The sequence below is a fragment of the Taudactylus pleione genome, unplaced genomic scaffold (assembly GCF_031769625.1).
Source record: "Taudactylus pleione unplaced genomic scaffold, aTauple2 ptg001263l, whole genome shotgun sequence".
Lineage (NCBI taxonomy): Eukaryota > Metazoa > Chordata > Amphibia > Anura > Myobatrachidae > Taudactylus > Taudactylus pleione.
In genome coordinates, this window is record NW_028285663.1 from 208,952 (window position 1) to 228,475 (window position 19,524).

The 19,524-nt window shown below is 50.0% G+C and overlaps 1 protein-coding gene across 1 annotated transcript; it reads right to left on the reverse strand.

Moving 5' to 3' along the window:
• Positions 1-926: 926 nt before the first annotated feature.
• LOC148450400 (solute carrier family 2, facilitated glucose transporter member 4-like) lies at positions 927-18,557 on the reverse strand. The gene is made up of 5 exons (XM_088462528.1): positions 18,144-18,557; positions 15,229-15,333; positions 4,294-4,395; positions 3,704-3,907; positions 927-2,627 (listed from the first exon to the last, which is right to left on the reverse strand). The coding sequence occupies exons 1-5, from the start codon at positions 18,351-18,353 to the stop codon at positions 2,421-2,423; spliced, it is 828 nt and encodes a 275-aa protein (XP_088318654.1). The 5' UTR covers positions 18,354-18,557; the 3' UTR covers positions 927-2,420.
• Between the last annotated feature and the right edge of the window lie 967 nt (positions 18,558-19,524).

Sequence of the window (19,524 nt, forward strand, 5' to 3'; positions counted from 1 at the left end):
GCACGTGTGAGGAGCGGTGTACTAGGCGTAGGGGTACACATGGGCACCGTCTCTGTACAGATGGGAGGATACAGCCTGTGTGCACGGAGTCTCCTTCCCCTTCCCAGGCCCTAGAGACGGTCTGCACGTGTGAGGAGCGGTGTACTAGGCGTAGGGATACACATGGGCACCGTCTCTGTACAGATGGGAGGATACAGCCTGTGTGCACAGTCTCCTTCCCCATCCCAGGTCCTAGAGACGCTCTGCACGTGTGAGGAGCGGTGTACTAGGCGTAGGGGTACACATGGGCACCGTCTCTGTACAGATGGGAGGATACAGCCTGTGTGCACGGAGTCTCCTTCCCCTTCCCAGGCCCTAGAGACGGTCTGCACGTGTGAGGAGCGGTGTACTAGGCGTAGGGATACACATGGGCACCGTCTCTGTACAGATGGGAGGATACAGCCTGTGTGCACAGTCTCCTTCCCCATCCCAGGTCCTAGAGACGCTCTGCACGTGTGAGGAGCGGTGTACTAGGCATAGGGTAACATGTGGGCACCTGCCAGACTATAGAGCAGTCTCTGCCTTGGAGCTGGAATTGATCATTAAGCAGCCTGCATGGCTTCATACAAAGGAGGCGAGCGCCTGTCACGGGAAGGTGCAGGAGGCGAGCGCCTGTCACGGGAAGGTGCAGGAGGCGAGCGCCTGTCACGGGAAGCTTTTGCTCATTTTGGGTCCTGGCTCCCATGTCTTACAATACATCACCGTTGCCGTCCATATTTCCTTGGTGCTCGTGTCTCCCTGTCTGTATGGGGAGGACCAGGACCATGACCTACTGCCCAGCAGTAATAACCTGTACTGAGCAGGAACTGTGGTGGCCTATGGGGACCTTCTCCATCAGCATGGACTGGCATGGCTTCTAGGTTCCTTCGGTTAGGTAGGGTCCGGTCTTGTGATAACACGTGAAAGATTTATTTAGATTTTAATTTGCACAGCAAAAATATAAATACATTTATACATAATATACTTAATGTGACATTACACTCATTGTACAATGTAACATGGACAGTGCTGGCTGTAGCGTAGTCTATGTAGTGTGCTGCCTGTTACACCTATTAGTATGGCTTGTGTGTATTACTGTAACTGTGTCCTGTGTGCACCATGGCTGACGGGTGCTGAATGTGTTGGGTGTCTGTCCTGTGTGCGCCATGGCTGACAGGTGCTGAATGTGTTGGGTGTCCTGTGTGCACCATGGCTGAAGGGTGCTGAATGTGTTGGGTGTCTGTCCTGTGTGCATCATGGCTGACGGGTGCTGAATGTGTTGGGTGTCTGTCCTGTGTGCACCATGGCTGAAGGGTGCTGAATGTGTTGGGTGTCTGTCCTGTGTGCGCCATGGCTGATGAATGCTGAATGTGTTGGGTGTCTGTCCTGTGTGCGCCATGGCTGATGAATGCTGAATGTGTTGGGTGTCTGTCCTGTGTGCGCCATGGCTGATGGGTGCTGAATGTGTTGGGTGTCTGTCCTGTGTGCGCCATGGCTGATGGGTGCTGAATGTGTTGGGTGTCTGTCCTGTGTGCGCCATGGCTGATGGGTGCTGAATGTGTTGGGTGTCTGTCCTGTGTGCGCCATGGCTGATGGGTGCTGAATGTGTTGGGTGTCTGTCCTGTGTGCGCCATGGCTGATGGGTGCTGAATGTGTTGGGTGTCTGTCCTGTGTGCGCCATGGCTGATGGGTGCTGAATGTGTTGGGTGTCTGTCCTGTGTGCGCCATGGCTGAAGGGTGCTGAATGTGTTGGGTGTCTGTCCTGTCTGCACCGTGGCTGACGGGTGCTGAATGTGTTGGGTGGGTGTCCTGCGTGCACCGTGGCTGACGGGTGGTGAATGTGTTGGGTGGGTGTCCTGCGTGCACCATGGCTGACTGGTGCTGAATGTGTTGGGTGGGTGTCCTGCGTGCGCCATGGCTGACTGGTGCTGAATGTGTTGGGTGGGTGTCCTGCGTGTGCCATGGCTGACGGGTGCTAATTGTTTCCAAGCAGTGTCTGCTGTGACTTAGTGTCTATGGATGAGGGCCTATAGAACATCCGTCTAGGTGTAATAAAAAGGCACTTAATGGGAAATAGGACCTATGCTATACACTGTGCAAAAGCTGGGAACACGCCCCACCCTGTACTGTGCTACGAGCCTGCTTCTATAGGCAATGTAGGCTGCAGGATGCTTTTGTTGAAGGCTTTGCATGCTCCTTGCACACCAGTCATTGGTTTCTATGATCTGTGTGAGGGACCACACCACAATGTGGGAGCTGGCGCTATCGTTACACAATCTGTATGAGGAATACTATGTCACACACATTAGATAAAGGACACTTTGTGTTCTGAGTCAGCTGCCTCCTGGCTGAGGGTATCAGAATGTTACAGCTAGTCTGTGGTGTTGTCCCATTGGCTATTCTCATGCGTCATCGGCACCGCCGAGGCTGTCCAGCTCCGTACTGGCCTTTATTTCATTGTCCAGCAGTGATGGGTTTCTTCTGCGAAAGGCATGAGCAATTTCCTCAAACGATCTCCCCCGTGTCTCTGGGACACGGAAATACGTGAATATGAGAAATCCCAGCAGTAACGTGGCAAAGAGGAGGAACACGTAGGGGCCACAGAGATCCTGCAAAATCAGACTCGTCACCGCCATTTACATACTAAACACCCCTCATTTCTTGTGTGTGACTAAGGTGTACAATGTCTCTGTATTTCTCAGGTCATAATCCATGTCTCCGGTACAGACAGAAGGACCTCCATATATAGTCACAGTGCTGGTTATGTTATGGAGCAATGACCTAAGGCAGAGGTTCCCAAAGTCTGCCATTACAGTCCATGTTTTAGGGATATCCAAGCTTGAGTCCACATGGTTAAATCAAATGGATTGAGGTACTAATTAAGTCACCTGTGCGCTCAAGCATGGATATCCCTAAAACATGGACTGTAATGGTGGACTTTGGGAACCTCTGACCTAAGGTGACCCCTTCCCTGGTCTGTGTATACTCCCAGTATCTGCCATCTGTCCTTGCTCTCTCTTGCTCCCCCGTCTCCCATATGTATGAGGTGTAACCCCTGTATTACCCTGATCTATCCCCCTGTGTGTTATGTAGTAATGATATAAGGTGACCCCTTCCCTGGTCTGTGTATACTCCCAGTATCCACCATCTGTCCCTGCTCTCTCCTGCCCCCCGTCTCCCATATGTATGAGGTGTAACCCCTGTATTACCCTGATCTATCCCCCTGTGTGTTATGTAGTAATGATATAAGGTGACCCCTTCCCTGGTCTGTGTATACTCCCAGTATCCGCCATCTGTCCCTGCTCTCTCCTGCCCCCCGTCTCCCATATGTATGAGGTGTAACCCCTGTATTACCCTGATCTATCCCCCTGTGTGTTATGTAGTAATGATATAAGGTGACCCCTTCCCTGGTCTGTGTATACTCCCAGTATCTGCCATCTGTCCCTGCTCTCTCCTGCTCCCCCCCCCCCCCCCCTCTCCCATATGTATGAGGCGTAACCCCTGTATTACCCTGATCTATCCCCCTGTGTGTTATGTAGTAATGATATAAGGTGACCCCTTCCCTGGTCTGTGTATACTCCCAGTATCCGTCATCTGTCCCTGCTCTCTCCTGCCCCCCTCCGTCTCACATATGTATGAGGTGTAACCCCCGTTATATTTGGTTTTGTCTATCTGTGTTACTCACCGCTACGTATGGGAATCCCATTCCAATGATGAAGTTAGATGTCCAGTTCATGCATCCGGCAATAGCCATGGCTGCTGGCCGCGGACCTTGGCTAAACAGTTCAGCAACAATAAACCACGGGATAGGACCGGGACCAATCTCAAAGAATGCCACAAATCCAAATATAGCCGCCATGCTGAGAGGGCTGATGGCTGGTATTGTGTCCTGTGTGTAGCAGGGAATTCAATGAGCTCTATTCCCTATAGATTACCTGTCATCTAATATACAGTATACGATTGTTTCCAGGCCAAAGGCCGTGCCGGAAGGGTTCCTGGTATTGGCCCTTGTGCCAGATAGCGGCAGGAATGTTGCCCATTATAAGAAGCCATAAACCAACCTTCGCCCAATTTAGCTGTCTTTGGTGTGTGCCCTATATTGCTGTGCTGGCATTTTCTTACATACAGGGCATACACACTATATACAGGGCACACACTATATAATTACAGGGCATCTTGGCAGTTGCATGACTAACAGCATACACCGTTCCTTTGGGCCTCAGTGTAGGATCCAATGCTAGGAGCAGGTACGGGTTGTGTTGCTGTCACTCTTACCTGTAAGACCATCGCTACAGTCATTAGTAATGCGCAGATGATCATCCCTGCCAGCCCCGCCAGGTGTAGCGTCCGTCGCCCGGCCCTCTCAATAAGGAAGAGCTGTAATGGAAGGATAATGTTCTCTGTAACTACGACCAACACACAGTAACCAACGTCTGCACCAAAATACATCTGCAGCCTCAACTCCTGCCCCCCTCCCTGTGCCCGTCTTACCACATTCCCCACTACGTCGGGTTACATAGCTGGGTGACTGGTGCTTTCTCCTGCCCCTCCCTGTGCCCGTCTTACCACATTCCCCACTACGGCAGGTTACTTAGCTGGGTGACTGGTGCTTTCTCCTGCCCTCCCTGTGCCCGTCTTACCACATTCCCCACAATGGCAGGTTACTTAGCTGGGTGACTGGTGCTTTCTCCTGCCCCTCCCTGTGCCTGTCTTACATTCCCCACTACAGCAGGTTACTTAGCTGGGTGACCGGTGCTTTCTCCTGCCCCTCCCTGTGCCCATCTTACCACATTTCCCACTACGGAAGGTTACTTAATAATTGTTCTTAGCCTTTCCTCCTTTTACATGACTGGGATGGGAGTAATACTGTAAGCTACCTCTCCTCCCCCATATACCACCACCCCCATATTATTATTCCTCCTCCTTCCTCCCTCCTCTTCCTCCTCACTCCTCTTCTCAACCCTGGCTGCGTGTCAGCTTTTAGAATAGAGGAAAAACCATTAAAGCAAAAGGCTGTGGCTCTGCACAGGTGCGCATCGGGGGTCAGGCTCTGCACCGGTGCGCGTCGGGGGTCAGGCTCTGCGGTACTGCAGCTGGTTACAAACATGGACAGAACCACGTCTGGAAGCAGGCCAGAGCCTGTTCCCAAAACAGCTGAAGCCCCTAATTTCATATACACCATAAGTGTGGGAAAAGGAGGGATAACAGTCACTGCACAGCCTGTGATTATCATTGTACAACATAAAACACAGACTTTGGGGCTTATGTATCATTGTACACAAGAGACCTGAACATCTTCCCTAACACCTGTTACTGCAGCTTTGATTTACATTTATTTATCTCCATATGTATCAATGTTGTGCTGGCTTAATAAAATGTGAGAAACTAGCTGGTGCGAGATATCTCTATCTCTATCATGACCCCTATTAGTGAGTTCTGACCAAAATAACATTCACAAACAAACCACTAGAGGGCGCTTATATAGTAAACTAAACTCTGGTGGCTGACAAGGATTAAATTGTTCTAGGGGGCATCTAGTATCTGGGAGGTACAAACCTGCTCCAACAAGCTTAATAATCAATGGTGCTATACCCCAGTAGATAATACCATAGGGCTGTAAACCCATTACTCTAATTTGATTTTTTTTTTTATTTATTTGTATAACACACACTTTTGACAATACATATTATATCAGTTAGCTGCAGACTTTCCACTCTCAGGATATAAGATTTTTCCACCGTTACCCTCAGGCTCAGAGTTTGTGTATTTTTTTAATAGTGGATCTCAGAACCTCTTTACCCTACGCGTTTTGTCTCCTTATGGGGCTTCATCAGGGCTGGTCTCAATGCTCTTCCACCTCCTTATCAACAAGTTAGTGCAATGAATATATGTGTTATGTAACTTGTATAACATTTTCTTATGTGGGGTTATAGCACTAATTATTGAATCATTGTATGATGTCAGCAAAGTAATTATCGCTACCTTCTATTCTATTATTATTATTTTCTCTTTATTATATGTCTATAAAATTTATTGTATTCATTATATTTAAAATTCAAATAAAAACATTTTGAAAAACAATAACAAAAGAATACATAGAGGATGAGCGCTCTGCTTTACTCGCCTTGGCTGGACGCCCTATCTTTAGAAGTGTCCTATTTTAAAAGTGTCAACTTCTTTTTAAATCGATTAATTGGCGTTATATCAGCGTTAAACAGCAGTGAAACAGAAGGAAACCCACCAAACAACAACCTAATTAATTGGACAAAGTGGAATGAACAATTGTGAGGTCACAGTCTCCATACTACTAGCTCCTGTGGACACATAACCAGGACATTCATCACTGAACTCCCTGTCTGGTGCCTCCCTTGCTACTATTGCTGCTGGCTCTGTGCTTTACATATAATCCTAATGTATACTTATCTGTGTTATGTCAGTTTACCTCTATAATAATGTACTTTTACCTTAGCTCTTTTTCTAAGTCTTAGATCTAGCTCCTACCACTGTATATTTTACTATTTAATTTCTGCTCCCACCAAATCTCCACTTTTTTATACTCAATAATAAACTTTTGCAGTACAGACTCTTTTCCCACACTGCACTATTACTTGCGTTTCTGGACATCTGCTCTCTCCTACATTCTGTCTTCATTCCTACTTTTAACTTTTCTTCCCCTATTTACATCTTCCTTACTATTACCATGTTTTCTTTAAATCCCACCTTCACTCAGTGTCTACCTAATCTTTTGTTCTGCCCCTTGCTTCCATCTTTATCCTTTCCCCCTTGTCTCTTCCATTTCCTCTTCCCCTTATCTCCTTTCCTCTGTTTACCTTCCTCCCCATCTTCTCCCATTACTCCACTTTCATTCTCTTATACTCCACAGGGGTCCTACAACCTCACTGCTAATCCCTCCTCCCACTCCCCTCTCCATGTCACTTTACCCCACATCCATCCACACATCATTAATTTCCCTTCCTGCCCACCTTCTACTGGCTCCCCTTCTAGCACTGGAGTCCGCACCATCGCTACACTCTATTCAGCTCGGTCCCCCAAATTAATCTCACCCCCACGCTATAGCAACCCTGATAATCTCATTCAAATCTCTCCAACAAACTCTGTCCCTCTATCCTGTGCCCTCTGGAATGCCAGGTCAGTCTGTAATAAACTGGTCCCAACCCATGACCTTTTCATCTCCAACTCCCTGAATCTCCTAGCTATTACTGAAACCTGGATTTCACCCTCTGACACCGCTTCTGCTGCAGCTCTCTCCTCTGGGGGCCTCACCTTTTCCCACACCCCACGACCTGGGGGTCGCCATGGTGGTGGTGTTGGGGTCCTTCTATCCCCTGGTTACTCATACCAACCCATTCCCTCTGAACCATCCCTCACATTCTCTTCATTTGAAGTCCATACTATACGCCTCTTCCACCCAGTACACCTCCAAGTAGCTGTCATTTACCGTCCCCCTGGCCCTCGCTCCAAGTTCCTTGACAACTTTGCTTCCTGGCTCCCTCACTTTCTCTCCTCAGACCTTCCCTCCATTATCCTAGGTGACTTCAATATTCCAATTGATATCCCCACAGAATCCTCTGCCTCCAAACTCCTCTCCCTCACATCGTCACTTGGTCTCTCCCAATGGACCTCCTCACCCTCCCATGTGAGTGGCCATGTGCTTGATCTGGTATTCACACACCGTTGTGATATTTCTGACCACCTCAATTCCCCATTCCCTCTTTCTGACCATCACCTTCTCTCTTTTAACCTGTCCCTCTCTCCTTCCCCTCCTCTACCTCCAAAAGCCTCCATTACTAAGCGTAACATTGACACTATTGACACAGGTTCCTTTTCTTCCCTGCTTGACTCACTTCTCTCCCCCATCCTCTCTCTCTCCTGCCCTGAACAAGCCGCCTCCCTATACAATGCCTCCCTTACTTCTGCTCTGGACTCTGTTGCCCCAGCGATCACTATTCACACTCGCAGATCTACTCCTCAACCCTGGCATTCCAAATGCACCAGATACCTGCAAAAGTGTTCTCGAACTGCTGAGCGACAGTGGAGAAGATCACGCTCTAAGGCAGATTTTCTCCATTTCAAATTTATGCTCTCATCCTATAGTGCTGCGCTCTCCCTCTCTAAACAGTCATACTTTAAGAACCTCATCTCCTCTCAGTCCTCTAATCCCCAGCGTCTCTTCACTACTTTCAAATCCCTCCTTCGCCCACCCCCTCCTCGTCTCCCCTCCTTGCTCACTGCCCTTGACTTTGCTACCTACTTTACATCTAAAATTGATTCCATACGTCAGGACATCATATCCAATCAGTCCCCCAGCTCTCCACCTCCTCCTTTCCCTAGTCACCCCTCCCCATCAACTTTACCAACTCTAACATCCTTCTCCCCTGTATCTGGAGAGGAAGTCATGGCCCTCATCCGGTCCTCCCCCCCTTCCACCTCCCCCCTTGATCCCATCCCCTCCCGCCTCCTCCGCTTCCTCTCTCTCTCAGCCTGCTCCCATCTTGCCCACCTCATTAACCTCTCCCTCTCATCAGGCACTGTTCCTTCTGCATTCAAACATGCCCTTGTCTCCCCCATTCTTAAAAAACCTACCCTTGATCCTAACCTTCTTTTTAACTACCGTCCCATCTCTCTCCTCCCCTTTGCCTCCAAACTCCTTGAGCGGATTGTCTACAACCGCCTTACCACTTTTCTTTCCTCCCACTCCCTCCTTGACCCTTTTCAGTCTGGCTTCCGTTCTCTCCACTCCACTGAAACTGCCCTCACAAAAGTCAGCAATGACCTCCTTGCTGCCAAATCCCAAGGCCACTACTCTCTTCTCATTCTCCTTGATCTCTCTGCTGCTTTTGACACTGTGGACCACCCTCTCCTGCTGAATAGCCTTCACTCCCTTGGTCTACGTGAAACTGCCCTCTCCTGGCTGTCATCCTACCTCTCTGACCGATCTTTTTCAGTTTCCTCTCACGACTCCTCTTCCCCTCCACAGCCTCTTACAGTAGGTGTTCCCCAAGGTTCTGTTCTTGGTCCTCTCCTATTCTCCCTCTATACTTCCTCTCTAGGTGAACTCATCAGCTCTTTTGACCTCCATTATCATCTCTATGCTGATGATACTCAAATCTACCTTTCCTCCCCTGATCTCTCCCCCTCTCTTCTGACTCGTATCTCCAACTGTCTCTCTGCTGTCTCTTCCTGGATGTCCCAGCGATTTCTTAAACTTAATATGTCTAAGACAGAGCTAATCATCTTCCCACCCTCCCACATCACCTCACTTCCCACTATTTCTTTATCAATTGATGGAATAACTATCTCATCTAGTCCCAAGGTGCGCTGTCTTGGAGTTATCCTGGACTCATCCCTCTCCTTCAAACCACATATCCAGAACCTTTCACAGTCCTGTCGTTTCCATCTCAAAAATATTTCTAAGATCAGACCCTATCTCACCCAGGATGCTACTAAAACCCTCATACACTCACTGGTCATCTCCAGATTGGACTATTGTAACCTCCTCCTATCTGGCCTCCCCAAATCCCATCTCTCTCCTCTCCAGTCTGTCCTCAATGCTGCTGCACGGCTTATCTTCCTCTCCAAACATTCTGTATCTGCCTCCCCTCTCCTACAAGCCCTACACTGGCTCCCCTTCCCTTTCAGAGTCCAATTTAAGGTTCTCACGCTCGCTCACAAAGCCCTCACCCAATCTTCTCCCATATACATCTCTGATCTCATCTCCCTTCACGCTCCTCTCCGCCCTCTTCGCTCAACTAATGCACGCCGCCTTTCATGCCAGCTGATTACTTCCTCCCACTCCCGCCTCCAAGATTTTGCCCGCACTGCTCCCCACCTCTGGAACTCTCTCCCACTCCGCATCAGACTCTCCACCTGTTTGCAATCCTTCAAACGGGCTCTCAAGACCCACTACTTCATCAAAGCCTTCCAGCTATCATTCTAACTCCTTGCTACATGCTCATTCGTCCCCATCTACCCCATCTGTGTCAACCCAGTTTGTCTTCCCCCACCTTTTTAGAATGTAAGCTCTCACGAGCAGGGCCATCTACCCTCTTGTGCTTCTCCTTACTATAGTGTCATTTACTTCTTACTCACCACTAGGGCACCTAACACTTGGTTGCTTATGCTCTGTTGCTTATCTGGGTGATATGGTCACTAATGTAGCAATATATATTATCCATGTCCTGTATTGTATTGTTCTGTAAGTCACTTGTATACAATTTGTTTTTGTACTTTGTAAGGCGCTGCGGAACACTTGTGGCGCCATATAAATAAATATAATAATAATAAGGACACTAAGCGCAAAACGGCTTAAGTACAAGTGTCACAAAGTGGGACATAAATCCTGTGAATGTTGAGTGAGAGACAAACTGCGCGCAGAAAAAGCTTGATACAGACAGTCGCAGGAAGGATTAAAGATTAAACCATAGTCAACAGATTTAGGGACTAACCTAATTGTCATATGTCCTAGAAGACAAAGGATTCCATGTGAAGTTGGCAGAGGGCAAGCATGTAGTGCCAGTATCAGCAGCTATACTGTATGTCCTAGACACAGAGGAGTGTGATAGTGACCTGTAATTCAGGCCAATCTATGGAGCAGTGCTACAGGCGATTAGGCCACCTTGGGTATCAGAAGGATTAGTACTGGGGCTCCCCAAGGATGTCCATGACCCCCGGCTGTTCTACACCTCTGGGGACCCATCGGTCAAACTCCTGAAATTTGCAGATGACACTACGATTATCGGACTGATCACAGACGGGGGCGAATCTGCTTACAAGAGAGAGGTGGAGCGCTTGGCGCGGTGGTTCAGCCGGAATAACTTAAGTTGAAACCGTCCATGACAGTGGAGATGATGATCGATTTTTGGAAGACGCTCTGTTAATGCGTCTCCATTGATTATAGCTAACGTCGTTGTATCTGTGGTGGATTCTGTCACATTTTTGTGTTCTCTAATCTCCCGAGATTTGAAGTGCGAGAAAAACATAGACGCTATTGTCACGAGGGCGCATCAGAGGTTGTATTCCCTACGGCAGATTAAGAAGTTTGACCTCCCAAAGGAGCTGATGACACTTTTTTATTCGGCAATAATCAAGTCTGTCTGTCACAGCGTCGCCGAATCCAGGTCTTGCTTACTTGGTCCGGCGGGGACAGCGGGCAGGAGATCCCCGGCGCCCGCTGTCAGCTGTTCCCATCCTCCGGCGGCTGTTTGCAGGCGGCCGCGGCTCCCATGGGAGCGTGCGCGCCACTCTGTATAAGATTTAAAGAGACAGGCACATAAGTTAAGGAAGTGCTGATTGGAGACTGTGTGAACTCTGACCTATATAAGGAAGTTCCATGGAGCACTCCACTGCGAGAGTATAGACTCCATTACCTTACTCCAGCGTTCCTGTGCCAGAGTATAGGCTCCATTACCTTACTCCAGCGTTCCTGTGCCAGAGTATAGGCTCCATTACCTTACTCCAGCGTTCCTGTGCCAGAGTACAGGCTCCATTACCATACTCCAGCGTTCCTGTGCCAGAGTACAGGCTCCATTACCATACTCCAGCGTTCCTGTGCCAGAGTATAGGCTCCATTACCATACTCCAGCGTTCCTGTGCCAGAGTATAGGCTCCATTACCATACTCCAGCGTTCCTGTGCCAGAGTATAGGCTCCATTACCATACTCCAGCGTTCCTGTGCCAGAGTATAGGCTCCATTACCATACTCCAGCGTTCCTGTGCCAGAGTATAGGCTCCATTACCATACTCCAGCGTTCCAGTGCCAGAGTATAGGCTCCATTACCATACTCCAGCGTTCCTGTGCCAGAGTATAGGCTCCATTACCATACTCCAGCGTTCCTGTGCCAGAGTATAGGCTCCATTACCATACTCCAGCGTTCCAATGCCAGAGTATAGGCTCCATTACCATACTCCAGCGTTCCAGTGCCAGAGTATAGGCTCCATTACCATACTCCAGCATTCCTGTGCCAGAGTATAGGCTCCATTACCATACTCCAGCGTTCCAGTGCCAGACTATAGGCTCTATTACCATACTCCAGCGTTCCTGTGCCAGAGCATAGGCTCCATTACCATACTCCAGCGTTCCTGTGCAAGAGCATAGGCTCCATTACCTTACTCCAGCGTTCCTGTGTCAGAATATAGGCTCCATTACCACAAGGGTCTCGTCGCAAGCCCTGATGGTCGCGATGGTCTTGACTATCGCCACCATCATCCTGGCTGCTCGCTAAAGCTGTGTGTGGTAACCCACAGCCTAGCGAGTGGCCAGGAGGACGGAACATTTTTTAGATGCGGCCGCAAAATGCGAGCGCTCGCTCTGAATGAGGTCCACTGTCTTATGTACCTCAATAATAGGGGGTCATTCAGACCCGGTCGCAAGCACCAATGTGCTTGCAACCGGATCGATGGGTAGCCCCATCTCTCTCGCTCCGGAGCCAGCTACTAAAGGGGAGGCTGTTGATGTTGATCGACAGCTCGCCCCGTTTTGTAGGCGGGCCGGGGGGGTGGTTTCCAAAACGGAATGCCTACCGTTTTGAGGGCAGCCGCACTGACATCAGCAGTTATGTCAGTGGGGAACTTCCTGCTCGATCAGAGCAGGAAGCTCCCTGGACCTTGCGAGTGCCCAGACCCAACCTTAGGGTCTGGTCGCAAGCCCCGATGGTGGCGATGGTCTTTACCATTGCGACCATCACCCTGGTCGCTAGCTAAGCTGTGGGTGGTAAATATCAAGGTCATCATTATGTTAATTGGCTTATACACTACTCACACTCAGTGACCTCTCACTATCACACACTACTCACACTCAGTGATCTCTCACTATCACACACTACTCACACTCAGTGACCTCTCACTATCACACACTACTCACACTCAGTGATCTCTCACTATCACACACTACTCACACTCAGTGATCTCTCACTATCACACGCTACTCACACTCAGTGATCTCTCACTATCACACGCTACTCACACTCAGTGATCTCTCACTATCACACGCTACTCACACTCAGTGACCTCTCACTATCACACGCTACTCACACTAAGTGATCTCTCACTATCACACACTACTCACACTCAGTGATCTCTCACTATCACACGCTACTCACACTCAGTGCTCTCTCACAATCAGACGCTACTCACACTCAGTGATCTCTCACAATCACAGGCTACTCACACTCAGTGATCTCTCACTATCACACGCTACTGAAACTCAGTGACCTCTCACTATCACACGCTACTCACACTCAGTGACCTCTCACTATCACACGCTACTCACACTCAGTGACCTCTCACTGTCACACACTACTCACACTCAGTGACCTCTCACTGTCACACACTACTCACACTCAGTGACCTCTCACTGTCACACACTACTCACACTCAGTGACCTCTCACTGTCACACACTACTCACACTCAGTGACCTCTCACTGTCACACACTACTCACACTCAGTGATCTCTCACTGTCACACACTACTGACACTCAGTGACCTCTCACTATCACACACTACTCACACTCAGTGACCTCTCACTGTCACACACTACTCACACTCAGTGATCTCTCACTATCACACACTACAGACACTCAGTGACCTCTCACTATCACACACTACTCACACTCAGAGACCTCTCACTATCACACGCTACTCACACTCAGTGATCTGTCACTATCACACGCTACTCACACTCAGTGATCTCTCACTATCACACGCTACTCACACTCAGTGATCTCTCACTATCACACGCTAATCACACTCAGTGACCTCTCACTGTCACACGCTAATCACACTCAGTGACCTCTCACTGTCACACACTACTCACACTCAGTGACCTCTCACTGTCACACACTACTCACACTCAGTGACCTCTCACTGTCACACACTACTCACACTCAGTGACCTCTCACTGTCACACACTACTCACACTCAGTGACCTCTCACTGTCACACACTACTCACACTCAGTGATCTCTCACTGTCACACACTACTGACACTCAGTGACCTCTCACTATCACACACTACTCACACTCAGTGACCTCTCACTGTCACACACTACTCACACTCAGTGATCTCTCACTGTCACACACTACTGACACTCAGTGACCTCTCACTATCACACACTACTCACACTCAGAGACCTCTCACTATCACACGCTACTCACACTCAGTGATCTGTCACTATCACACGCTACTCACACTCAGTGATCTCTCACTATCACACGCTACTCACACTCAGTGATCTCTCACTATCACACGCTAATCACACTCAGTGACCTCTCACTATCACACGCTAATCACACTCAGTGACCTCTCACTATCACACACTACTCACACTCAGTGACCTCTCACTGTCACACACTACTCACACTCAGTGACCTCTCACTGTCACACACTACTCACACTCAGTGACCTCTCACTGTCACACACTACTCACACTCAGTGACCTCTCACTGTCACACACTACTCACACTCAGTGACCTCTCACTGTCACACACTACTCACACTCAGTGATGTCTATCTCTGTGGGACCATTCATCATCTGGGATCCGATAGGACCACCTGATATTCAGCAAACTCTGAATACTGAAAGTTTTTGGAGTTTGCTCACGAGAACAATCTCCATCTTCAGACAGCACTTGTTCGTGTAGCCCTGCTCCTTCCCATGGTAAGGAGTTCCGGGTATGTGAAGAGGAATCCGAGCGGATCCCTCCACCGCCTCCTCACTAACTCCCCGGCAGCTTTACGCATTTATGACCTCGGGTCACGCATGGGTAACCGCGCTGACGGGAAGAAGGTAAGTAACGCAGCTACTTCTGTAACTGCGATACTAACTGAGGTGGCAGCTGCTTTTCAGAACAGTTGTCCCTGCACCGAAGCAATGATTACCCTGGTGTCACGTTTCCCCCGCTGCGAGTCCAATACTTCATCATCGGACGCCATACAGCCTCCGATAATGAATAGGCCCCTATGTGTGGTCAATTACTTTTTATATTATGTTATATTGTATCCTGAGGAAAGCTTGGTAATTTTCTGCAATAAAACTAATTATGCCACATTATAATATCTATAGGTGAATATTGTAGATTTGCATATAGGGGACCCCAGCTGCTATCTCTGCTGCTAATGCCGCTTAGCTCTGTGGTGCGTTACATAAAACATGATGACAGATAATATCACAGATACACAACTACACATCTCACCGATACAACAGTAAACGCTGTATTGACGATTCCGGCACCGATTGTAGCGTATATCGGCTGCTCCACGCCTGCCTTGCTGAAGATGTCAGTAGAATAATAGAAAATCTGGGGGAGAAGACAAATTAGTTTTTTATCATTTGAGAAGGACACTTACAGGTCACAGTAAGCCCAGAGGGGAAAGGACAGACTGATTGCTCCCATCTGTCACCCTAACAGTCCAGGTTTTAGGGATTACCATGCTTGACCACAGGTGACCTAATTAGTACCTCATCTCTTTTAATTTAACCATCTGTGCTCAACCATGGATATCTTTAAACCCTGGACCGTTAGGGTGCCTTGAGCACCGAGTCTGGGAACCTCTGGTGTAAAGGGCCCATTTATTAATAATCATATACCCAATGCAATTCTCCCAACATGGCCCATTCCAGGCGGGACACAATACTCTGCTCCTGGATTTCCCTGAATGCCGTCACCTGTGCTGAGACACCTTTCTTATCATTTACCTAGGTCAGCACAGGTGACGGCAATCAGGGAAATCCAGGCACAGAGCATTGCATCCCGCGTGGAATGGGTCATGGCTATGCTCAATGCGATGTGGGTGTAAAATAATCTCCCGTGGTGGCATAGCGGCCACATGTATTACATATAACAGGCAGGGACAGGGGCTCCAGAAGGAACCAGTCCCTACCATGTGCTCGGAGTAAAGTGACCACATAGGGGGGCTTTTCACTCCTCTATAGGGACTCCTGCGGATGCACAGACGACAAACCACACTTGTGCGGCGGCCAGTTGCGGTAAATTTTGAGAAGTGTACTCCATAGGCATAGGGACAGGCTCATAGCTCCCTTCTGTCTGTGTCACCCTGCAGGGGGAGGGACAGGCTCATAGCTCCCTTCTGTCTGTGTCACCCTGCAGGGGGAGGGACAGACTCATAGCTCCCTTCTGTCTGTGTCACCCTGCAGGGGGAGGGACAGACTCATAGCTCCCTTCTGTCTGTGTCACCCTGCAGGGGGAGGGACAGATTCATATCTCCCGTCTGTCTGTGTCACCCTGCAGGGGGAGGGACAGACTCATAGCTCCCGTCTGTCTGTGTCACCCTGCAGGGGGAGGGACAGACTCATAGCTCCCGTCTGTCTGTGTCACCCTGCAGGGGGAGGGGCAGGCTCATAGCTCCCTTCTGTCTGTGTCACCCTGCAGGGGGAGGGACAGACTCATAGCTCCCTTCTGTCTGTGTCACCCTGCAGGGGGAGGGACAGACTCATATCTCCCGTCTGTCTGTGTCACCCTGCAGGGGGAGGGACAGACTCATAGCTCCCGTCTGTCTGTGTCACCCTGCAGGGGGAGGGACAGACTCATAGCTCCCGTCTGTCTGTGTCACCCTGCAGGGGGAGGGACAGACTCATAGCTCCCGTCTGTCTGTGTCACCCTGCAGGGGGAGGGACAGACTCATAGCTCCCGTCTGTCTGTGTCACCCTGCAGGGGGAGGGGCAGGCTCATAGCTCCCTTCTGTCTGTGTCACCCTGCAGGGGGAGGGACAGACTCATAGCTCCCTTCTGTCTGTGTCACCCTGCAGGGGGAGGGACAGACTCATAGCTCCCGTCTGTCTGTGTCACCCTGCAGGGGGAGGGACAGACTCATAGCTCCCGTCTGTCTGTGTCACCCTGCAGGGGGAGGGGCAGACTCATAGCTCCCGTCTGTCTGTGTCACCCTGCAGGGGGAGGGACAGACTCATAGCTCCCGTCTGTCTGTGTCACCCTGCAGGGGGAGGGGCAGGCTCATAGCTCCCTTCTGTCTGTGTCACCCTGCAGGGGGAGGGACAGACTCATAGCTCCCTTCTGTCTGTGTCACCCTGCAGGGGGAGGGACAGACTCATATCTCCCGTCTGTCTGTGTCACCCTGCAGGGGGAGGGGCAGACTCATAGCTCCCGTCTGTCTGTGTCACCCTGCAGGGGGAGGGGCAGACTCATAGCTCCCGTCTGTCTGTGTCACCCTGCAGGGGGAGGGACAGACTCATAGCTCCCGTCTGTCTGTGTCACCCTGCAGGGGGAGGGGCAGGCTCATAGCTCCCTTCTGTCTGTGTCACCCTGCAGGGGGAGGGACAGGCTCATAGCTCCCGTCTGTCTGTGTCACCCTGCAGGGGGAGGGGCAGGCTCATAGCTCCCTTCTGTCTGTGTCACCCTGCAGGGGGAGGGACAGGCTCATAGCTCCCTTCTGTCTGTGTCACCCTGCAGGGGGAGGGACAGGCTCATAGCTCCCTTCTGTCTGTGTCACCCTGCAGGGGGAGGGACAGACTCATAGCTCCCTTCTGTCTGTGTCACCCTGCAGGGGGAGGGACAGACTCATATCTCCCGTCTGTCTGTGTCACCCTGCAGGGGGAGGGACAGGCTCATAGATCCCATCTGTCTGTGTCACCCTGCAGGGGGAGGGGCAGGCTCATAGCTCCCTTCTGTCTGTGTCACCCTGCAGGGGGAGGGACAGGCTCATAGCTCCCTTCTGTCTGTGTCACCCTGCAGGGGGAGGGACAGACTCATAGCTCCCTTCTGTCTGTGTCACCCTGCAGGGGGAGGGACAGGCCCATAGCTCCCTTCTGTCTGTGTCACCCTGCAGGGGGAGGGACAGGCTCATAGCTCCCTTCTGTCTGTGTCACCCTGCAGGGGGAGGAGCAGGCTCATAGCTCCCTTCTGTCTGTGTCACCCTGCAGGGGGAGGGACAGACTCATAGCTCCCGTCTGTCTGTGTCACCCTGCAGGGGGAGGGACAGACTCATAGCTCCCGTCTGTCTGTGTCACCCTGCAGGGGGAGGGACAGACTCATAGCTCCCGTCTGTCTGTGTCACCCTGCAGGGGGAGGGACAGGCTCATAGCTCCCTTCTGTCTGTGTCACATTATCACCCTGCAGGGGGAGGGGCATACGCACCGCATTTATTCCAGACAGTTGTTGGGACAGCTGTAGAATAATGGCCACAATGATGGGTTGTCTATATGTCCGAGACCTGAAGATCTGTAGAATAGAAACTTTCTGTTCTGTGTCCATCTGTCTCTTCTCCTCCTTCATTTCAGATAAATCTTCTGAGACATCCAGGAGGCCAGTGAGACGCCGCAAACCTGAGAGAAGTGAGAAGAGCATGAGACAGAGCAATAATGTAGGAGAGGACAAATCTGTGTCACTATCACACACTACTCACACTCAGTGACCTCTCACTATCACACACTACTCACACTCAGTGACCTCTCACTATCACACACTACTCACACTCAGTGATCTCTCACTATCACACACTACTCACACTCAGTGACCTCTCACTATCACACACTACTCACAATCAGTGACCTCTCACTATCACACACTACTCACACTCAGTGACCTCTCACTATCACACACTACTCACAATCAGTGACCTCTCACTATCACACGCTAATCACACTCAGTGACCTCTCACTATCACACACTACTCACACTCAGTGACCTCTCACTATCACACACTACTCACACTCAGTGACCTCTCACTATCACACACTACTCACACTCAGTGACCTCTCACTATCACACACTACTCACACTCAGTGATCTCTCACTATCACACACTACTCACACTCAGTGACCTCTCACTATCACACACTACTCACACTCAGTGACCTCTCACTATCACACACTACTCACACTCAGTGACCTCTCACTATCACACACTACTCACACTCAGTGACCTCTCACTATCACACACTACTCACACTCAGTGATCTCTCACTATCACACACTACTCACACTCAGTGACCTCTCACTATCACACACTACTCACAATCAGTGACCTCTCACTATCACACACTACTCACACTCAGTGACCTCTCACTATCACACACTACTCACAATCAGTGACCTCTCACTATCACACGCTAATCACACTCAGTGACCTCTCACTATCACACACTACTCACACTCAGTGACCTCTCACTATCACACACTACTCACACTCAGTGACCTCTCACTATCACACACTACTCACACTCAGTGACCTCTCACTATCACACACTACTCACACTCAGTGATCTCTCACTATCACACACTACTCACACTCAGTGACCTCTCACTATCACACATTACTCACACTCAGTGACCTCTCACTATCACACACTACTCACACTCAGTGACCTCTCACTATCACACACTACTCACACTCAGTGACCTCTCACTATCACACACTACTCACACTCAGTGACCTCTCACTATCACACACTACTCACACTCAGTGACCTCTCACTATCACACACTACTCACACTCAGTGACCTCTCACTATCACAC

What these genes read in the sequence shown, in the direction of transcription:
- LOC148450400 (XM_088462528.1), bottom strand. Translation starts at nt 18,353, where the DNA reads ATGCTCTTCTCACTTCTCTCAGGTTTGCGGCGTCTCACTGGCCTCCTG. An exon ending in AACTGTCTGGAATAAATGCG is followed by an intron (nt 15,334 to 18,143) that starts GTGCGTATGCCC and finishes CTTCTCCCCCAG; the next exon opens with ATTTTCTATTATTCTACTGA. An exon ending in TGGGATTCCCATACGTAGCG is followed by an intron (nt 2,628 to 3,703) that starts GTGAGTAACACA and finishes CTGATTTTGCAG; the next exon opens with GATCTCTGTGGCCCCTACGT.